This window comes from Coregonus lavaretus (genome assembly GCF_964263955.1).
Source record: "Coregonus lavaretus genome assembly, contig: HAP1_SCAFFOLD_203, whole genome shotgun sequence".
Lineage (NCBI taxonomy): Eukaryota > Metazoa > Chordata > Actinopteri > Salmoniformes > Salmonidae > Coregonus > Coregonus lavaretus.
This window is the reverse complement of record NW_028157962.1, coordinates 585,001-607,847: the sequence shown is the minus strand read 5'-3', so window position 1 is coordinate 607,847 and position 22,847 is coordinate 585,001. Positions and strand designations below refer to the sequence as shown.

Here is a 22,847-nt window from a genome sequence, read left to right as displayed (position 1 = left end):
AACAACTGGTAACACCCACACACAGCTCTCTCTCTCTCTCTCTCTCTCTCTCTCTCTCTCTCTCTGTCTCTCTCTCTCTAGGACAACAACTGGTAACACCCACACACAGCTCTCTCTCTCTCTCTCTCCCTCTCTCTGTCTCTCTCTCTCTCTCTCTCTGTCTCTCTCTCTAGGACAGCTCTTTGTTCTCTGTGCTGATCATATTTATCTTTCTCTGTGTGTGTGCGAGAGACACCGGTATCAATTTTCCCTCTGTATTCATCAACTTTGCGTTTCCTATTTCTCACACACAGCCTCTCTCCCCCTCTCTCTCTTTCTCTCCCCCTCTCTCTCTCCCTCTCTCTCTCCCCCTCTCTCTCTCTCTCTCTCTCTCTCTCTCCCCTCTCTCTCTCTCCCCCTCTCTCTCCCCTCTCTCTCTCTTTCTCCCCCTCTCTCTCACTCTCTCTCTCTTTCTCTCCCCCTCTCTCTCTTTCTCTTCCCCCCCCTCTCTCTCTCTTTTTCTTTCTCTCTCTCTCCCTCTCTCTCTCCCCCCTCTCTCTCCCCTCTCTCTCTCTTTCTCCCCCTCTCTCTCACTCTCTCTCTCTTTCTCTCCCCCTCTCTCTCTTTCTCTTCCCCCCCCTCTCTCTCTCTTTTTCTTTCTCTCTCTCTCCCTCTCTCTCTCCCCCCCTCTCTCTCCCCCCCTCTCTCTCTCTCTCTCTCTCCTCTCTCTCTCTCTCTCTCCTCTCTCTCGCTCTCTCTCTCTCTCTCCCCCCCTCTCTCTCTCCCCCTCTATCTTGTGTTTGTGCGAAAGACACCGGTATCAATTTTCCCTCTGTATTCATCAACTTTGTGTTTCCTATTTCTCACACACAGCCTCTCTCCCCCCCCCCCCCCCCCCTCTCCCCTCCCCCCCCCCCCCCCCCTCTAGGTGGTAACTCGTAGTCGTCTAGAACAGAGTATGGAGGAGGCTCAGGAGCTAAAGGTAAATACTGTTTTTCAGACTAACCGTTTTCCAGAACGCTATAAAGCTAATTAAGAAGGAATGTTGACATACTGTGAGCTCCAAAAGTATTGGGACAGTGACTCATGTTTTGTTGTTTTGGCTCTGTGCTCCAACGCTTTGGATTTGAAATGATACAATAACTATGAGGTTAAAGTGCAGACTGTCAGCTTTAATAATGATGGTATTTTCATCCATATCGTGTGAACCATTTAGAAATGACAGCACTTTTTGTACATAGTCCCCCCCATTTTAGGGGACCAAAAGTATTGGGACAAATTCACTTATGTCTATTAAAGTAGTCAAAAGTTTAGTGTTTGGTACCATTTTCCTAGCACGCAATGACTACATCAAGCTTGTGACTCTACAAACTTGTTGGGATGCATTTGCTGTTTGTTTTGGTTGTGTTTCAGATAATTTAGTGCCCAACAGAAATGAAAGGTAAATAGTCTATTGTGTCATTTTGGAGTCACTTTTATTGTAAATAAGAATAGAATATGTTTCTAAACTCTTCTACATGAATGTGGATGTTACCATGATTACAGATAGTCCTGAATGAATCGTGAATAATGATGAGTGAGAAAGTTTAAATAATCATTCTTGCGAGCTACGTGACGTTACATGATGTAATAAAGACATTTGCATGTCACAAGGTTTATTAAACTCGCTAGATCCTTTTCCATCAATGGATGTCGATTTAACTCATTTGAGGGCTGTCTAATGGAAATACATCCCTTTTACGCATGTGCATATCTAGAGATAAATCCGACAGGAGAGTTTGAGTGATGAAAGTTGGACAGAGGATCTCATCATCTCTGCACAAAAAACTATTGACGAACTTCAAAGAACGAATGTTATTTTCTAGGAATTGTTCCATATTCAGCGCATTATGTTGTGTCTAGGCTACCAACTGTTATGAAAACGCAAATAGGTGATTTAATTTGTCATTTCAATAGGCTACTGAATAGAAGAGTTTTTTGTTGTTGTATTTTTACTTTTCAGTGGTGTGCTTCGCTAGCTGCTGAAAGGAGCCTCTGATGCATCAGAGTTCAGTTAGCCTGGTAGCCTAGGCAAGATGGAAGCTGAACAACTGAGTGGCTTGCTTATTTAAAATGTACAATAGTGAGGCTATTTCGAGGTAAGAAAATGCTTGTGTTGCCTATAATAGCCTGTAGGCGAATGCTGGAGTACTGAGGATGGCGTCGTTATTTCAATCACTAAATCAGGTAGAATATGAACTGAATATGAGTCAGGTAGAATATGAACTGAATATGAGTCAGGTAGAATATGAACTGAATATGAGTAAGGAAGAATATGAACTGAATCTGAGTCAGGTAGAATATGAACTGAATATGAGTCAGGAAGAATATGAACTGAATATGAGTCAGGTAGAATATGAGCTGAATATGAGTCAGGAAGAATATGAACTGAATATGAGTCAGGTAGAATATGAGCTGAATATGAGTCAGGAAGAATATGAACTGAATATGAGTCAGGTAGAATATGAACTGAATATGAGTCAGGTAGAATATGAACTGAATATGAGTCAGGTAGAATATGAACTGAATATGAGTCAGGTAGAATATGAACTGAATATGAGTCAGGAAGAATATGAACTGAATATGAGTCAGGAAGAATATGGACTGATTATGAGTCAGGTAGAATATACACTGTGAACTGAATATGAATAAGGTAGAATATGAACTGAATATGAGTCAGGAAGAATATGAGCTGAATATGAGTCAGGTAGAATATGAACTGAATATGAGTCAGGAAGAATATGAATTTAATATGAGTCAGGAAGAATATGAGCTGAATATGAGTCAGGTAGAATATGAACTGAATATGAGTCAGGAAGAATATGAATTTAATATGAGTCAGGTAGAATATGAACTGAATATGAGTCAGGTAGAATATGAGCTGAATATGAGTCAGGTAGAATATGAACTGAATATGAGTCAGGAAGAATATGAGCTGAATATGAGTCAGGTAGAATATGAGCTGAATATGAGTCAGGTAGAATATGAGCTGAATATGAGTCAGGTAGAATATGAACTGAATATGAGTAAGGAAGAATATGAACTGAATATGAGTCAGGTAGAATATGAACTGAATATGAGTCAGGATGAATATGAACTGAATATGAGTCAGGTAGAATATGAACTGAATATGAGTCAGGAAGAATATGAACTGAATATGAGTCAGGTAGAATATGAACTGAATATGAGTCAGGTAGAATATGAACTGAATATGAGTCAGGTAGAATATGAACTGAATATGAGTCAGGTAGAATATGAACTGAATATGAGTCAGGTAGAATATGAACTGAATATGAGTAAGGAAGAATATGAACTGAATATGAGTCAGGTAGAATATGAACTGAATATGAGTCAGGAAGAATATGAACTGAATATGAGTCAGGTAGAATATGAACTGAATATGAGTCAGGAAGAATATGAACTGAATATGAGTCAGGTAGAATATGAACTGAATATGAGTCAGGTAGAATATGAACTGAATATGAGTCAGGTAGAATATGAACTGAATATGTGTCAGGTAGAATATGAACTGAATATGAGTCAGGAAGAATATGAACTGAATATGAGTCAGTTAGAATATGAACTGAATATGAGTAAGGAAGAATATGAACTGAATATGAGTCAGTTAGAATATGAACTGAATATGAGTAAGGAAGAATATGAACTGAATATGAGTCAGGAAGAATATGAACTGATTATGAGTCAGGTAGAATATACACTGTGAACTGAATATGAATAAGGTAGAATATGAACTGAATATGAGTCAGGAAGAATATGAGCTGAATATGAGTCAGGTAGAATATGAACTGAATATGAGTCAGGAAGAATATGAATTTAATATGAGTCAGGAAGAATATGAGCTGAATATGAGTCAGGTAGAATATGAACTGAATATGAGTCAGGAAGAATATGAATTTAATATGAGTCAGGTAGAATATGAACTGAATATGAGTCAGGTAGAATATGAGCTGAATATGAGTCAGGTAGAATATGAACTGAATATGAGTCAGGAAGAATATGAGCTGAATATGAGTCAGGTAGAATATGAACTGAATATGAGTCAGGAAGAATATGAACTGAATATGAGTCAGGTAGAATATGAACTGAATATGAGTCAGGTAGAATATGAACTGAATATGAGTCAGGTAGAATATGAACTGAATATGAGTCAGGTAGAATATGAACTGAATATGAGTCAGGAAGAATATGAACTGAATATGAGTCAGGTAGAATATGAGCTGAATATGAGTCAGGAAGAATATGAGCTGAATATGAGTCAGGTAGAATATGAACTGAATATGAGTCAGGTAGAATATGAACTAAATATGAGTCAGGTAGAATATGAGCTGAATATGAGTCAGGTAGAATATGAACTGAATATGAGTCAGGTAGAATATGAACTGAATATGAGTCAGGTAGAATATGAACTGAATATGAGTCAGGAAGAATATGAGCTGAATATGAGTCAGGTAGAATATGAACTGAATATGCTTGTTGCTTGTATTTCCCTGATTGCATTTGCGATAGAGCTGTGATCCTGATCACAATTTAATTAAAGCAATTGAAAGATTGAATACATCGGAAGTTTACATACTCCTCAGCCAAATACATTTAAATCAGTTTTTCACAATTCCTGACATTTAATCCTAGTAAAAATTCCCTGTTTTAGGTCAGTTAGGATCACCACTTTATTTTAAGAATGTGAAATGTCAGAATAATAGTAGAGAGAATGATTTATTTCAGCTTTTATTTCTTTCATCACATCCCCAGTGGGTCAGAACTTTACATGCACTCAATTAGTATTTGGCAGCATTGCCTTTAAATTGTTTAACTTGGGTCAAACGTTTTGGGTAGCCTTCCACAAGCTTCCCACAATAAGTTGGGTGAATTTTGGCCCATTCCTCCTGACAGAGCTGGTGTAACTGAGTCAGGTTTGTAGGCCTCCTTGCTCGCACACGCTTTTTCAGTTCTGCCCACAAATGTTTTATAGGCTTGAGGTCAGGGCTTTGTGATGGCCACTCCAATATCTTGACTTTGTTGTCCTTAAGCCATTTTGCCACAACTTTGGATGTATGCTTGGGGTCATTGTCCATTTGGAAGACCCATTTGCGACCAAGCTTTAACTTCTTGACTGATGTCTTGAGATGTTGCTTCAATACAGTGGGGAAAATTTTTATTTAGTCAGCCACCAATTGTGCAAGTTCTCCCACTTAAAAAGATGAGAGAGGCCTGTAATTTTCATCATAGGTACACGTCAACTATGACAGACAAAATTAGAGAAAAAAAATCCTGAAAATCACATTGTAGGATTTTTTATGAATTTATTTGCAAATTATGGTGGAAAATAAGTATTTGGTCAATAACAAAAGTTTCTCAATACTTTGTTATATACCCTTTGTTGGCAATGACACAGGTCGAACGTTTTCTTTAAGTCTTCACAAGGTTTTCACACACTATTGCTGGTATTTTGGCCCATTCCTCCATGCAGATCTCCTCTAGAGCAGTGATGTTTTGGGGCTGTCGCTGGGCAACACGGACTTTCAACTCCCTCCAAAGATTTTCTATGGGGTTGAGATCTGGAGACTGGCTAGGCCACTCCAGGACCTTGAAATGCTTCTTACGAAGCCACTCCTTCGTTGCCCGGGCGGTGTGTTGTCATGCTGAAAGACCCAGCCACGTTTCATCTTCAATGCCCTTGCTGATGGAAGGAGGTTTTCACTCAAAATCTCACGATACATGGCCCCATTCATTCTTTCCTTTACACGGATCAGTCGTCCTGGTCCCTTTGCAGAAAAACAGCCCCAAAGCATGATGTTTCCACCCCCATGCTTCACAGTAGGTATGGTGTTCTTTGGATGCAACTCAGCATTCTTTGTCCTCCAAACACGACGAGTTGAGATTTTACCAAAAAGTTCTATTTTGGTTTCATCTGACCATATGACATTCTCCCAATCCTCTTCTGGATCATCCAAATGCACTCTAGCAAACTTCAGACGGGCCTGGACATGTACTGGCTTAAGCAGGGGGACACGTCTGGCACTGCAGGATTTGAGTCCCTGGCGGCGTAGTGTGTTACTGATGGTAGGCTTTGTTACTTTGGTCCCAGCTCTCTGCAGGTCATTCACTAGGTGTGGTTCTGGGATTTTTGCTCACCGTTCTTGTGATCATTTTGACCCCACGGGGTGAGATCTTGCGTGGAGCCCCAGATCGAGGGAGATTATCAGTGGTCTTGTATGTCTTCCATTTCCTAATAATTGCTCCCACTGTTGATTTCTTCAAACCAAGCTGCTTACCAATTGCAGATTCAGTCTTCCCAGCCTGGTGCAGGTCTACAATTTTGTTTCTGGTGTCCTTTGACAGCTCTTTGGTCTTGGCCATAGTGGAGTTTGGAGTGTGACTGTTTGAGGTTGTGGACAGGTGTCTTTTATACTGATAACAAGTTCAAACAGGTGCCATTAATACAGGTAACGAGTGGAGGACAGAGGAGCCTCTTAAAGAAGAAGTTACAGGTCTGTGAGAGCCAGAAATCTTGCTTGTTTGTAGGTGACCAAATACTTATTTTCCACCATAATTTGCAAATAAATTCATTACAAATCCTACAATGTGATTTTCTGGATTTTTTTTTAAAAATTTGTCTGTCATAGTTGACGTGTACCTATGATGAAAATTACAGGCCTCTCTCATCTTTTTAAGTGGGAGAACTTGCACAATTGGTGGCTGACTAAATACTTTTTTCCCCCACTGTATATCCACATAATTTTCCTTCCTCATGATGCCATCTATTTTGTGAAGTGCACCAGTCCCTCTTGCAGCAAAGCACCCCCACAGCATGATGCTGCCACCCAGACCAGAGGACATTTCTCCAAAAAGTACGATCTTTGTCCCAATGTGCAGTTGCATTTTCGTAGTCTGGCTTTTTTATGGTGGTTTTGGAGCAGTGGCTTCTTCCTTGCTGAGCTGCCTTTCAGGTTATGTCGATATAGGACTCGTTTTACTGTGGATATAGATACTTTTGTACCTGTTTCCTCCAGCATCTTTACAAGGTCCTTTGCTGTTGTTCTGGGATTGATTTGCACTTTTCGCACCAAAGTACGTTCATTTCTAGGAGACAGAACGCGTCACCTTCCTGAGCGGTATGACGGCTGCGTGGTCCCATGGTGTTTATACTTGCATACTATTGTTTGTACAGATGAACGTGGTACCTTCAGGCTTTTGGAAATTGCTCCCATGGATGAACCAGACTTGTGGAGGTCTACACATTTTTTTCTGAGATCTTGGCTGATTTCTGACAATATAACAAGCCATACCGTGAGGTGCTGGGTCCAGTCAGGTCTTTGATAACAATATTACTAGGTACTGGTATCTGAATCCTATAAATTAAAATGGCCAATTTGGGTGCAATCAATTTGCCTAATTTCTCTGAGATAAAGTTACATTTTAACAACATAATGATTCTGGAATGCCAGTCTAACTACAGAAACAATTTTCAGAACAATCTGAGATAGTGGGTGTCATGGCTTGCTAAAATGACATGGAATGCCTCGGTTGTGTTGTGGTTGTGTTGTTGTTGTGTTGTTGTTGTGTTGTGGTTGTGTTGTGGTTGTGTTGTGGTTGTGTTGACATCTGTCTTATCCCCCCCCAAAAAGCACTAATATAATGAATAATAATAATATAAGCCATTTAGCCAAATAAGACGCCGTTTATCAAAAGACATTTGCACTTTTTCTAATTGCACTGACTTTGATGAAAACTTGTTTATTGAGGGAAATTGTTTATTGAGGGAAATTGTTTATTGAGGGAAATTGTACTACGGCTGTGATATGTGGTTGTCCCACCTAGCTACCTTAAGATGAATGCACTAACTGGAAGTTGCTCTGGATAAGAGCATCTGCTAAATGACTAAAATGTGTGTGTGTGTGTGTGTCTGTGTGTGTGTCTGTGTGTGTGTCTGTGTGTGTGTGTGTGTCTGTGTGTCTGTGTGTCTGTGTGTGTCTGTGTGTGTGTGTGTCTGTGTGTGTGTCTGTGTGTGTGTCTGTGTGTGTGTGTGTGTGTGTGTGTGTGTGTGTGTGTGTGTGTTACAGAGAGAGCTGCTGCGTTGTAAACAGGAGGTACGGAACCTGGAGGGAGTCAAGGTGAGACACACACACACACACACACACACACACACACACACACACACACACACACACCAATATTCAAACCTTGACTGGAGGTTACCATGAAATTCTGTGCAAAAAGGCAAACTCAGCCCAAACTCAGCCCAAACTCAGCTCCATCATTCATTGAATCAGATGGCTCATTCATCACAAAACTGACACTGATATTGCCAATTAGCAAACTTAGCCATGACATGCCAGCAACAAATGCTGACACTACACATTCAAGTATAACTGATCAAATTGTGAAAGACAAGCATTGTAATTTTGAATTCCGTAAAGTGAGTGTGGAAGAGGTGAAAAAATTATTGTTGTCTATCAATAATGACAAGCCACCGGGGTCTGACAACATGGATGGAAAATTACTGAGGATAATAGCGGACGATATTGCCACTCCTATTTGCCATATCTTCAATCTAAGCCTACTAGAAAGTGTGTGCCCTCAGGCCTGGAGGGAAGCAAAAGTCATTCCGCTACCCAAGAATAGTAAAGCCCCCTTTACTGGCTCAAATAGCCGACCAATTAGCCTGTTACCAACCCTTAGTAAACTTCTGGAAGAAATTGTGTTTGACCAGATACAATGATATTTTAAAGTAAACAAATTGACAACAGACTTTCAGGACACTTATAGGGAAGGACATTCAACAAGCACAGCACTTACAAAAATGACTGATCATTGGCTGAGAGAAATTGATGATAAAAATATTGTGGGGGCTGTTTTGTTAGACTTCAGTGCGGCTTTTGACATTATCGATCATAGTCTGCTGCTGGAAAAACTTATGTGTTATGGCTTTACACCCCCTGCTATATTGTGGATAAAGAGTTACCTGTCTAACAGAAAACAGAGGGTGTTCATTAATGGAAGCCTCCAACATAATCCAGGTAGAATCAGGAATTCCCCAGGGCAGCTGTCTAGGCCTCTTACTCTTTTCAATCTTTACTAACAACATGCCACTGGCTCTGAGTAAAGCCAGTGTGTCTATGTATGCGGATGACTCAACACTATACACGTCAGCTACTACAGCGAGTGAAATCACTGCAACACTTAACAAAGAGCTGCAGTTAGTTTCAGAATGGGTGGCAAGGAATAAGTTAGTCCTAAATATTTCAAAAACCAAAAGCATTGTATTTGGGACAAATCATTCACTAAACCCTAAACCTCAACTAAATCTTGTAATAAATCATGTGGAAATTGAACATTTTCATAAATCTTGTGGAACATTAATGTAAGTCTCTCATGGCTCAAAGTGGAGGAGAGATTGACTTCATCACTACTTGTTTTTGTAAGAAGTGTTGACAAGCTGAATGCACCGAGCTGTCTGTTTAAACTACTAGCACACAGCTCGGACACCCATGCATACCCCACAAGACATGCCACCAGAGGTCTCTTCACAGTCCCCAAGTCCAGAACAGACTATGGGAGGCGCACAGTACTACATAGAGCCATGACTACATATCAGGCAGTAGAATCAGATTTAAAAAACAGATAAAAATACACCTTATGGAACAGCGGGGACTGTGAAGAGACACACACAGGCACAGACACACATACACATGATAAGACACGCACTCTACACACATGGATGTTGTATTGTAAATATGTGATAGTGGAGTAGTGGCCTGAGGGAACATACTAAATGTATTTGGTAAAGTGTTATGAAATGTAGTGTCATGTAATATTTTAAATTGTATATATGGAACAAGCAAGATGGCGCCAACAGACATGGCAGCTCTGCTTCTAGCTCCGAAGCAACAGACATGGCAGCTCTGCTTCTAGCTCCTAAGCAACAGACATGGCAGCTCTGCTTCTAGCTCCTAAGCAACAGACATGGCAGCTCTGCTTCTAGCTCCTAAGCAACAGACATGGCAGCTCTGCTTCTAGCTCCTAAGCAACAGACATGGCAGCTCTGCTTCTAGCTCCTAAGCAACAGACATGGCAGCTCTGCTTCTAGCTCCTAAGCAACAGACATGGCAGCTCTGCTTCTAGCTCCTCAGCAACAGACATGGCAGCTTTGCTTCTAGCTCCTAAGCAACAGACATGGCAGCTCTGCTTCTAGCTCCTCAGCAACAGACATGGCAGCTCTGCTTCTAGCTCCTCAGCAACAGACATGGCAGCTCTGCTTCTAGCTCCTCAGCAGCAGACATGGCAGCTCTGCTTCTAGCTCCTAAGCAACAGACATGGCAGCTCTGCTTCTAGCTCCTAAGCAACAGACATGGCAGCTCTGCTTCTAGCTCCTGAGCAACAGACATGGCAGCTCTGCTTCTAGCTCCTAAGCAACAGACATGGCAGCTCTGCTTCTAGCTCCTAAGCAACAGACATGGCAGCTCTGCTTCTAGCTCCGAAGCAACAGACATGGCAGCTCTGCTTCTAGCTCCTAAGCAACAGACATGGCAGCTCTGCTTCTAGCTCCTAAGCAACAGACATGGCAGCTCTGCTTCTAGCTCCTAAGCAACAGACATGGCAGCTCTGCTTCTAGCTCCTAAGCAACAGACATGGCAGCTCTGCTTCTAGCTCCTAAGCAACAGACATGGCAGCTCTGCTTCTAGCTCCTAAGCAACAGACATGGCAGCTCTGCTTCTAGCTCCTAAGCAACAGACATGGCAGCTCTGCTTCTAGCTCCTAAGCAACAGACATGGCAGCTCTGCTTCTAGCTCCTAAGCAACAGACATGGCAGCTCTGCTTCTAGCTCCTAAGCAACTTTGCAGTATTTCGTTTTTTGTTGTTGTTATATCTTACATTATTAGCCCAGAACGTTTTTTGTGTTATTACATACAGCCGGAAAGAACTTTTGGATATCAGAGCGGCGGTAACTCACCAGCATTACATCCAGAAATACGACTTTCCTGAATTGGATCCTTTGTTCGTACCCCCCAGGGCAATTTAACTTATCCCAGATGCTGCAAGACGCTGCCGGCGGAGAAGAGGTATTCGGAGTGGACTTCTAGTCCAACTCAGGAGGCGGGCACACCATCCACCGCTTCCGAGTATATTACTCACTAATGTTCAGTCCTTGGACAATAAAGTAGACGAGCTCAGGGCGAGGATCTCCTTCCAGAGAGACATCAGAGACTGTAACATACTCTGTTTCACGGAATCATTGCTCTCTCCGGATATACTGTCCCTGTCCAGCCAGCTGGGTTCTCAGTACATCGCACAGACAGTAATAAAGAACTATCTGGGAAGCAGAAGGGCGGAGGTGTGTGTTTCATGATTAACGACTCATAGTTTAATTGTAGTAACATACAGGAACGCAAGTTATTTTGTTCACCCGACCTAGAATACCTCACAATCAAATGTCGACCGCATTACCTCCCAAGAGAAGTCTCTTTGGTTATAGTCACGGCTGTGTATATTCCCCCTCAAGCCGATACCACGACAGCCCTCAAGAACTACACTGGACTTTATGCAAACTGGAAACCACATATCCTGAGGCCGCATTTATTGTAGCTGGGGATTTTAACAAAGCATATTTGAGGAAAACGCTGCCGAAGTTCTATCAACACTGTAGTACTCGTGCTTCAAAAACTCTCTACCATTGTTACTCTCCCTTCCGGGATTGGCTAAAAGGCCCTCCCCCACCCTCCCTTCGGCAAATCAGATCACGACTCCATTCTGCTCCTCCCTTCCTATAGGCAGGAATTCAAACAGGATGTACCCGTGCTAAAGGCCTATTCAACGCTGGTCTGACCAATCGGAATCAACGCTTCAATATTGTTTTGATGACGCGGACTGGGACATGTTCTGGGTTGCCTCTGAGAATACACAAACACGGTGACTGAGTTAATCAGGGAGTGTTTACGGGACGTCGTTCCCATTGTTAACACCTACCCAAACCAAAAACCGTGGATAGATCGCAGCATCGCGCAAAACTGAAATGCATTAAACCACGGCAAGGTGACTGGGAATATGGTCGAATACAAACAGTGTAGTTATTCCCTCCATAAGGCAATCAAACAGGCAAAACATCTGTACAGAGACAAAGTAGAGTCGAAATTCAACAGCTCAGACACGAGACGTACAGTTGAAGTCGGAAGTTTACATACACTTAGGTTGGAGTCATTAAAACCCGTTTCTCAATCACTCCACAAATGTCTTGTTACAAATTATAGTTTTGGCAAGTCGGTTAGGATATCTACTTTGTGCATGACACAAGTAATTTTTCCAACAATTGTTTACAGAAAGATTATTTAACTTATAATTCACTGTATCACAATTCCAGTGGGTCAGAAGTTTACATACACTAATGTCACGCCCTGACTCAGGGGCCTCGTATTTGTTGAGTCAGGGTGTGTATATTCTATGTTGTGTAGTTCTATGTTTTCTATCTAGTATGGGTATTTCTATGTTGGCCGGTGTGGTTCCCAATCAGAGGCAGCTGTCGCTCGTTGTCTCTGATTGGGGATCATACTTAGGCAGCGTATTGGCACTAGTGGGTTGTGGGATCTTGTTCCGTGTGAGGTATGTTGTTTGTGTACCGTGGACTTCACGTTTCGTTTCGTTTGTTGTTTTGTCGTTGTTTATTCGTTTCAAATAAACATGTATGCATATCACGCTGCGCCTTGGTCTGACCCGGCTATGAACAAACGTGACAACTAAGTTGACTGTGCCTTTAAACAGCTTGGAAAATTCCAGAAAATGATGTCCTGGCTTTGGAAGGTTCTGATAGGCTAATTGACATCATTTGAGTCAATTGGAGGTGTACCTGTGGATGTATTTCAAGGCCTACAGTGAGGGAAAAAAGCATTTGATCCCCTGCTGATTTTCTAATATTCTCTGTGTGTGTGTGTGTGTGTGTGTGTGTGTGTGTGTGTGTGTGTGTGTGTGTGTGTGTGTGTGTGTGTCTGTGTCTGTGTCTGTGTGTGTGTGTGTGTGTGTGTGTGTGTGTGTAGGAGGCACAGCAGCAGAGATTGTCTGTCCAGGAGGAGTGTGTGTTGCAGCTGAAACAGGAGCAGCTCAGATCCAGCATGACCCAGGACCAACTCACCAGCCTCAACGTACGACACACACACATACCGCATGCACACACACTCACTGACTCACATGCACACACACATACCGCATGCACACACACTCACTCACTCACATACACACACATTTTAAAACGTTATTTGAATCAACAAATCACATTACAGGTGAGAATAATTCAAGCATTTCATAGTTCATGGATATATGGACTCTTATGGATAGAGAAAGCACCTTCTTCTCCATACAGCTAGGCTGCCCATGGCAGCTAACACAGAGCAGTACCTCGCTAGTTGCCACATACTGTCAGCCTATGAACATGGCCGAGACTTCCAAATACCAGCTCTACAAGTTTGACTGATAACCAGGGCTGTCCAGACGTGACACGAGGGACTGGTATTTCAGTAACTTGTCAGCAAAGGTCTGCTCCATGTAGGAGTCAAAAGAGCAACACACTTATTTGGTACAGTTTGGTAGGTAACTTTAAATGTAATCCGTTAGTTACTAGTTACCCTAACTCAGTAAGGTAATCTGATTACTATCAGTTACTTTTGGATTGATTTCCCTTTTAAGAGGCCTTAGAAGAAGTCTGAAAGGATCCTTCAAACACATTTGGTGTCATAGTGGTCTCTGATTGGTCGTCATCATTTGGTGTCATCATAGTGGTCTCTGATTGGTCGTCATCATTTGGTGTCATCATAGTGGTCTCTGATTGGTGGTCATCATCTGGTGTCATCATAGTGGTCTCTGATTGGTCGTCATCATAGTGGTCTCTGATTGGTGGTCATTATAGTGGTCTTTGATTGGTGGTCATCATAGTGGTCTCTGATTGGTGTCATCATAGTGGTCTCTGACTGGTGGTCAAACTCGCTCAGGTTGAACAAACTTCAACTTGCACTTTTTTCAATGCTGATTTGAATGTCATTGAGAAACATCCTTTCTGAATTAAAAAGTAATCTAAGCAGTAATCATCTACAATAGTTTTTAAAAAAGTAACTCATCTCATATTTTCGCTAAATGTATCCGCTATAATTTCTTATGATCGACAAAAACTTTTGAACATCAGATCGGCAGTTACTAACTAACCTTCGGCTTTGACTCCGACTCCTCCGCCCTGGGCTCTCTATGTACCTCAGATCCAATCTACGGGCTCCCAGAGGAAACGCCGCGAAAAGAGGCAGGAGATCAGGCTTCCTGTTGAGACTATGGCAAAGGGAAAATTGGCCACCACTTCCCAACATTCTATTGGCCAATCATTTGATAATAAGATGGGGCTGCAGTGGAGAGGGTCAAGGTCCTCTGTGTCCACATCACTGAGTCCTTCACATGGTACTCTCACACCAGAACAGCAATGTCTCTTCTCCCTCAGGAGGCTGAAACGATTTGGCATGGCCCCTCAGATCCTCAGGAACTTTTACAGCTGCACTATTGAGAGCATCCATACTGGTTGTATCACCGTTTGGTATGGCAACTGCACCGCCCGCGACCGGCAGGCCCTACGGAGGGTAATGCATCTACTGCTCTCCCTCTTCCACAGACCATCCACAGATTGATTACCCTATTACAATATTGTCCATTGATTACCATCAGTATCTATCTATCTATCCTGCTACTGGTCAATATTACTCCTGTTTACATGGAAATATTACCATTAGTATATAACCATTAGTATATTACCATTAGTATATTACTAGTATATTACCATTAGTATATTACCATTAGTATATTACTAGTATATTACCATTAGTATATTACCATTAGTATATTACCATTAGTATATTACTAGTATATTACCATTAGTATATTACCATTAGTATATTACTAGTATATTACCATTAGTATATTACCATTAGTATATTACCATTAGTATATTACTAGTATATAACCATTAGTATATTGCCATTAGTATATTACCATTAGTATATTACCATTAGTATATTACCATGAGTATATTGCCATTAGTATATTACCATTAGTATATTACCACTAGTATATTACCATTAGTATATTACTAGTATATTACCATTAGTATATTACCATTAGTATATTACTAGTATATTACCATTAGTATATTACCATTAGTATATTACTAGTATATTACCATTAGTATATTACTAGTATATTACCATTAGTATATTACTAGTATATTACCATTAGTATATTACCATTAGTATATTACCATTAGTATATTGCCATTAGTATATTACCATTAGTATATTACCATTAGTATATTACTAGTATATTACCATTAGTATATTACCATTAGTATATTACTAGTATATTACCATTAGTATATTACCATTAGTATATTACCATTAGTATATTACCATTAGTATATTGCTAGTATATTGCCATTAGTATATTACCATTAGTATATTACCATTAGTATATTACCATTAGTATATAAACATTAGTATATTGCCATTAGTATATTACCATTAGTATATTACCATTAGTATATTACCATTAGTATATTACTAGTATATTACCATTAGTATATTACCATTAGTATATTACCATTAGTATACTACCATTAGTATACTACCATTATTATATTACCATTAGTATATTACCATTAGTATATTACTAGTATATTACCATTAGTATATTACCATTAGTATATTACCATTAGTATATTACCACTAGTATATTACCACTAGTATATTACCATTAGTATATTACCATTAGTATTCTACCATTAGTATATTACCACTAGTATATTACCATTAGTATATTACTAGTATATTACCATTAGTATATTACCATTAGTATACTACCATTAGTATACTACCATTAGTATATTACCATTAGTATATTACCATTAGTATATTACTAGTATATTACCATTAGTATATTACCATTAGTATATTACCATTAGTATATTACCACTAGTATATTACCACTAGTATATTACCACTAGTATATTACCATTAGTATATTACCATTAGTATATAAACATTAGTATTCTACCATTAGTATATTACCACTAGTATATTACCATTAGTATATTACCACTAGTATATTACCACTAGTATATTACCATTAGTATATTACCATTAGTATATTACCATTAGTATTCTACCATTAGTATATTACCACTAGTATATTACCATTAGTATATTACCATTAGTATATTACCATGAGTATATTACCATGAGTATATTGCCATTAGTATATTGCCATTAGTATATAACCATTAGTATATTACCATTAGTATATTACCATTAGTATACTACCATTAGTATACTACCATTAGTATATTACCATTAGTATATTACTAGTATAATACCAGTATATTACCATTAGTATACTACCATTAGTATATTACCATTAGTATATTACCATTAGTATATTACCATTAGTATATTACCACTAGTATATTACCACTAGTATATTACCATTAGTATATTACCATTAGTATTCTACCATTAGTATATTACCACTAGTATATTACTAGTATATTACCATGAGTATATTACCATGAGTATATTACCATGAGTATATTACCATTAGTATATTACCACTAGTATATTACCACTAGTATATTACCATTAGTATATTACCATTAGTATTCTACCATTAGTATATTACCACTAGTATATTACTAGTATATTACCATGAGTATATTACCATGAGTATATTACCATGAGTATATTACCATGAGTATATTACCATGAGTATATTGCCATGAGTATATTGCCATGAGTATATTACCATTAGTATATTACCATTAGTATATATGCTACTGGTCAATATTACTCCTGTTTACATGGAAATATTACCATTAGTATATAACCATTAGTATATTGCCATTAGTATATTACCATGAGTATATTACCATGAGTATATTACCATGAATATATTGCCATTAGTATATTGCCATTAGTATATTACCATTAGTATATTACCATTAGTATACTACCATTAGTATATTACCATTAGTATATTACTAGTATAATACCAGTATATTACCATTAGTATATTACCATTAGTATATTACTAGTATAATACCAGTATATTACCAGTAGTATATTACCATTAGTATACTACCATTAGTATATTACCATTAGTATACAGGTAAAAGTCAGTAAATTAGAATATTTTGAAAAACTTGATTTATTTCAGTAATTGCATTCAAAAGGTGTAACTTGTACATTATATTTATTCATTGCACACAGACTGATGCATTCAAATGTTTATTTCATTTAATTTTGATGATTTGAAGTGGCAACAAATGAAAATCCAAAATTCCGTGTGTCACAAAATTAGAATATTACTTAAGGCTAATACAAAAAAGGGATTTTTTAGAAATGTTGGCCAACTGAAAAGTATGAAAATGAAAAATATGAGCATGTACAATACTCAATACTTGGTTGGAGCTCCTTTTGCCTCAATTACTGCATTAATGCGGCGTGGCATGGAGTCGATGGGTTTCTGGCACTGCTCAGGTGTTATGAGAGCCCAGGTTGCTCTGATAGTGGCCTTCAACTCTTCTGCGTTGTTGGGTCTGGCATTCTGCATCTTCCTTTTCACAATACCCCACAGATTTTCTATGGGGCTAAGGTCAGGGGAGTTGGCTGGCCAATTTAGAACAGAAATACCATGGTCCGTAAACCAGGCACGGGTAGATTTTGCACTGTGTGCAGGCGCCAAGTCCTGTTGGAACCTGAAATCTCCATCTCCATAGAGCAGGTCAGCAGCAGGAAGCATGAAGTGCTCTAAAACTTGCTGGTAGACGGCTGCGTTGACCCTTGATCTCAGGAAACAGAGTGGACCGACACCAGCAGATGACATGGCACCCCAAACCATCACTGATGGTGGAAACTTTACACTAGACTTCAGGCAACGTGGATCCTGTGCCTCTCCTGTCTTCCTCCAGACTCTGGGACCTCGATTTCCAAAGGAAATGCAAAATTTGCTTTCGTCAGAAAACATGACTTTAGACCACTCAGCAGCAGTCCAGCTCTTTTTTTCCTTAGCCCAGGTGAGACGCTTTTCGCGCTGTTTCTTGGTCAACAGTGGCTTGACACGAGGTATGCGGCAGTTGAAACCCATGTCTTTCAAGCGTCTCTTGGTGGTGGATCTTGAAGCCCTGACTCCAGCAGCTGTCCACTCCTTGTGAATCTCCCCCACATTTTTGAATGGGTTTTTTTTCACAATCTTGACTAGGGCGCGGTGATCCCTATCGCTTGTACACTTTTTCTGACCACAGTTTTTCCTTCCCTTTGCCTCTCTATTAATGTGTTTGGACACAGAGCTCTGAGAACAGCCAGCCTCTTCTGCAATAACCTTTTGTGTCTTTCCCTCCTTGTGCAATGTGTCGATGGTCGCCTTTTGGACAGCTGTCAAATCTGAAGTCTTTCCCCATGTTTGTGTAGGCTTCAGAACTGGACTGAGAGACCATTTAAAGCCCTTTGCAGGTGTTTTGAGTTAATCAGCTGATTATTTTGTGGCACCAGGTGTCTTCAAAATGTAACCCTTACACAATATTCTAATTTTGTGACACACGGAATTTTGGATTTTCATTTGTTGCCACTTCAAATCATCAAAATTAAATGAAATAAACATTTGAATGCATCAGTCTGTGTGCAATGAATAAATATAATGTACAAGTTACACCTTTTGAATGCAATTACTGAAATAAATCAAGTTTTTCAAAATATTCTAATTTACTGACTTTTACCTGTATTACCATTAGTATATTACCATATATTATTTATATTCTCCTGATACCAGTCACTTTTTATATATAAACTTACCTTAACAATTCCAGTACCCCTGCACATTGAATAAGCCTTTAGTCTTGAAATCTTTGGTTGTTTACAACACTACCGTACTCACTCTGTTTAGCACATGGCCTCACGTGAATCCTTAAAGGGGTGGGTGGGGCTAAGGCTTGGCCTCACATGTGAATCCTTAAAGAGATGGGTGGGGCTAAGGCTTGGCCTCACGTGAATCCTTAAAGAGGTGGGTGGGGCTAAGGCTTGGCCTCACGTGAATCCTTAAAGAGATGGGTGGGGCTAAGGCTTAAGAGGGTGTGAACGATGCTGAGTGGGTGTAGACAAAAAAGAGCTCTCCAGTAAGTGTACCAAAACATTCAAGGGACATTTTCTCAAAAGTATGGTTAAAAGTTTATCAACTTTCAAAGCAGAATTACTTTCCCATTGTTCCTCAACTGCTGATACTTTTATCCAATGTAAAAAACACAATTTCAAATGTTGCTACATAAGACCAAATCGAGCCGGTCGGTCACATATTCAACCACTCCAGTACCCCTGCATATTGAATAAGGTACTGACCCTGACCTGTATATACAAACATTTCCATGTTTCTAATTCACATCGTAGTTCTTGTTTTTATTTTAATTAAACATTTTATTATTATTATCATTATCACTGCATTGTAGGAAAGAGCTCTCAAGGTACGAATTTCACTGTCCTGTTTTACAGCTGTGGTATCCTGTGCATTTTCACTGTCCTGTTTTACAGCTGTAGTATCCTGTGCATTTTCACTGTCCTGTTTTACAGCTGTGGTATCTGTTTTACAGCTGTAGTATCCTGTGCATTTTCACTGTCCTGTTTTACAGCTGTGGTATCCTGTGCATTTTCACTGTCCTGTTTTACAGCTGTGGTATCTGTTTTACAGCTGTGGTATCCTGTGCATTTTCACTGTCCTGTTTTACAGCTGTGGTATCCTGTGCATTTTCACTGTCCTGTTTTACAGCTGTGGTATCCTGTGCATTTTCACTGTCCTGTTTTACAGCTGTGGTATCCTGTGCATTTTCACTGTCCTGTTTTACAGCTGTGGTATCCTGTGCATTTTCACTGTCCTGTTTTACAGCTGTAGTATCCTGTGCATTTTCACTGTCCTGTTTTACAGCTGTGGTATCCTGTGCATTTTCACTGTCCTGTTTTACAGCTGTGGTATCCTGTGCATTTTCACTGTCCTGTTTTACAGCTGTAGTATCCTGTGCATTTTCACTGTCCTGTTTTACAGCTGTGGTATCCTGTGCATTTTCACTGTCCTGTTTTACAGCTGTGGTATCCTGTGCATTTTCACTGTCCTGTTTTACAGCTGTAGTATCCTGTGCATTTTCACTGTCCTGTTTTACAGCTGTAGTATCCTGTGCATTTTCACTGTCCTGTTTTACAGCTGTGGTATCCTGTGCATTTTCACTGTCCTGTTTTACAGCTGTGGTATCCTGTGCATTTTCACTGTCCTGTTTTACAGCTGTGGTATCCTGTGCATTTTCACTGTCCTGTTTTACAGCTGTGGTATCCTGTGCATTTTCACTGTCCTGTTTTACAGCTGTAGTATCCTGTGCATTTTCACTGTCCTGTTTTACAGCTGTGGTATCCTGTGCATTTTCACTGTCCTGTTTTACAGCTGTTGTATCCTGTGCATTTTCACTGTCCTGTTTTACAGCTGTGGTATCCTGTGCATTTTCACTGTCCTGTTTTACAGCTGTGGTATCCTGTGCATTTTCACTGTCCTGTTTTACAGCTGTGGTATCCTGTGCATTTTCACTGTCCTGTTTTACAGCTGTGGTATCCTGTGCATTTTCACTGTCCTGTTTTACAGCTGTGGTATCCTGTGCATTTTCACTGTCCTGTTTTACAGCTGTAGTATCCTGTGCATTTTCACTGTCCTGTTTTACAGCTGTAGTATCCTGTGCATTTTCACTGTCCTGTTTTACAGCTGTGGTATCCTGTGCATTTTCACTGTCCTGTTTTACAGCTGTGGTATCCTGTGCATTTTCACTGTCCTGTTTTACAGCTGTGGTATCCTGTGCATTTTCACTGTCCTGTTTTACAGCTGTGGTATCCTGTGCATTTTCACTGTCCTGTTTTACAGCTGTGGTATCCTGTGCATTTTCACTGTCCTGTTTTACAGCTGTAGTATCCTGTGCATTTTCACTGTCCTGTTTTACAGCTGTGGTATCCTGTGCATTTTCACTGTCCTGTTTTACAGCTGTAGTATCCTGTGCATTTTCACTGTCCTGTTTTACAGCTGTGGTATCCTGTGCATTTTCACTGTCCTGTTTTACAGCTGTGGTATCCTGTGCATTTTCACTGTCCTGTTTTACAGCTGTGGTATCCTGTGCATTTTCACTGTCCTGTTTTACAGCTGTGGTATCCTGTGCATTTTCACTGTCCTGTTTTACAGCTGTGGTATCCTGTGCATTTTCACTGTCCTGTTTTACAGCTGTGGTATCCTGTGCATTTTCACTGTCCTGTTTTACAGCTGTGGTATCCTGTGCATTTTCACTGTCCTGTTTTACAGCTGTAGTATCCTGTGCATTTTCACTGTCCTGTTTTACAGCTGTAGTATCCTGTGCATTTTCACTGTCCTGTTTTACAGCTGTGGTATCCTGTGCATTTTCACTGTCCTGTTTTACAGCTGTGGTATCCTGTGCATTTTCACTGTCCTGTTTTACAGCTGTGGTATCTGTTTTACAGCTGTGGTATCCTGTGCATTTTCACTGTCCTGTTTTACAGCTGTGGTATCCTGTGCATTTTCACTGTCCTGTTTTACAGCTGTGGTATCTGTTTTACAGCTGTGGTATCCTGTGCATTTTCACTGTCCTGTTTTACAGCTGTGGTATCTGTTTTACAGCTGTGGTATCCTGGCCAATAAACGTTGAAACTTCATTACAATATTTTTGCTGGTAACATGTAATCAGTTACATCCCAACCTTGATGGTTATCATCAACATCAAACCAACTTCTTCTTAAACAAGAACGTGTATGGATGTGTGCTGGCTATCAGGTCGACAAGCAGTCTGACAAGATCATTTTAGTGAATATGCACTGATAGTGGGACTGCCTGTCTCACCGCAGTAGCTATTAAGTTCCTTCTACACACAAACACACACACACACTCCCATCCATATTGACCCAGTTGGTTGTGTCGTAGGCGGAGCTACAGAGGAAGTTGGACGAGAGGAGCAGGATGCTGAGTGAGTGTAAGGTAAGACACACATCCTCTATCTCTCTCACTGAGGTCTGGTAATGTACAGGGGAGTAGGATGGTCCATTTATGTGTATGTGTGTGTGTGTGTGTGTGTGTGTGTAGAAGGAACTTGGACAGAAGGACAGACTGCTGAAGGAGAACCAGCTGCAGAAGGTAATACCACACAGACACACACAGAGAGAGACACACACAGAGAGAGAGACACACAGAGAGAGAGACACACACACACACAGACACACACAGAGAGAGACACAGAGACACACACAGAGAGAGACACACACAGAGAGAGACACACACAGAGAGAGACACACACAGAGAGACACACACACACACACACACACAGAGACATACACACAGACACACACACACACACAGACATACACAGAGAGACACACTCACACAGACATACACACACAGAGACACAGAGAGACACAGACAGAGAGAGACACACACACACACACACACACAGAGACATACACACAGACACACACACACACAGACATACACAGAGAGACACACTCACACAGACATACACACACAGAGACACACAGAGACACAGACAGAGAGACACACACACAGACACACACAGAGAGAGACACACACAGAGAGAGACACACACAGAGAGACACACAGAGAGAGACACACACAGAGAGAGACACACACACACAGAGACATACACACAGAGAGACACACACACACAGAGACATACACAGAGAGACACACAGAGACACAGACAG

General features: G+C 40.3%; 1 protein-coding gene across 1 annotated transcript in view; it reads left to right on the top strand.

Annotated features, from left to right (window-relative positions):
* Positions 1-22,847, top strand: part of LOC311124594 (dixin-like) — a gene marked incomplete at both ends in the record, with an annotated part of 55,445 nt that overhangs the window by 13,943 nt on the left and 18,655 nt on the right. The window contains 5 exons of the mRNA XM_084198709.1: positions 908-961; positions 8,100-8,150; positions 13,065-13,169; positions 22,054-22,107; positions 22,213-22,263. Coding sequence (XP_084054835.1) covers positions 908-961; positions 8,100-8,150; positions 13,065-13,169; positions 22,054-22,107; positions 22,213-22,263 — 315 coding nt within the window. The remainder of the gene's footprint in view (positions 1-907; positions 962-8,099; positions 8,151-13,064; positions 13,170-22,053; positions 22,108-22,212; positions 22,264-22,847) is intronic.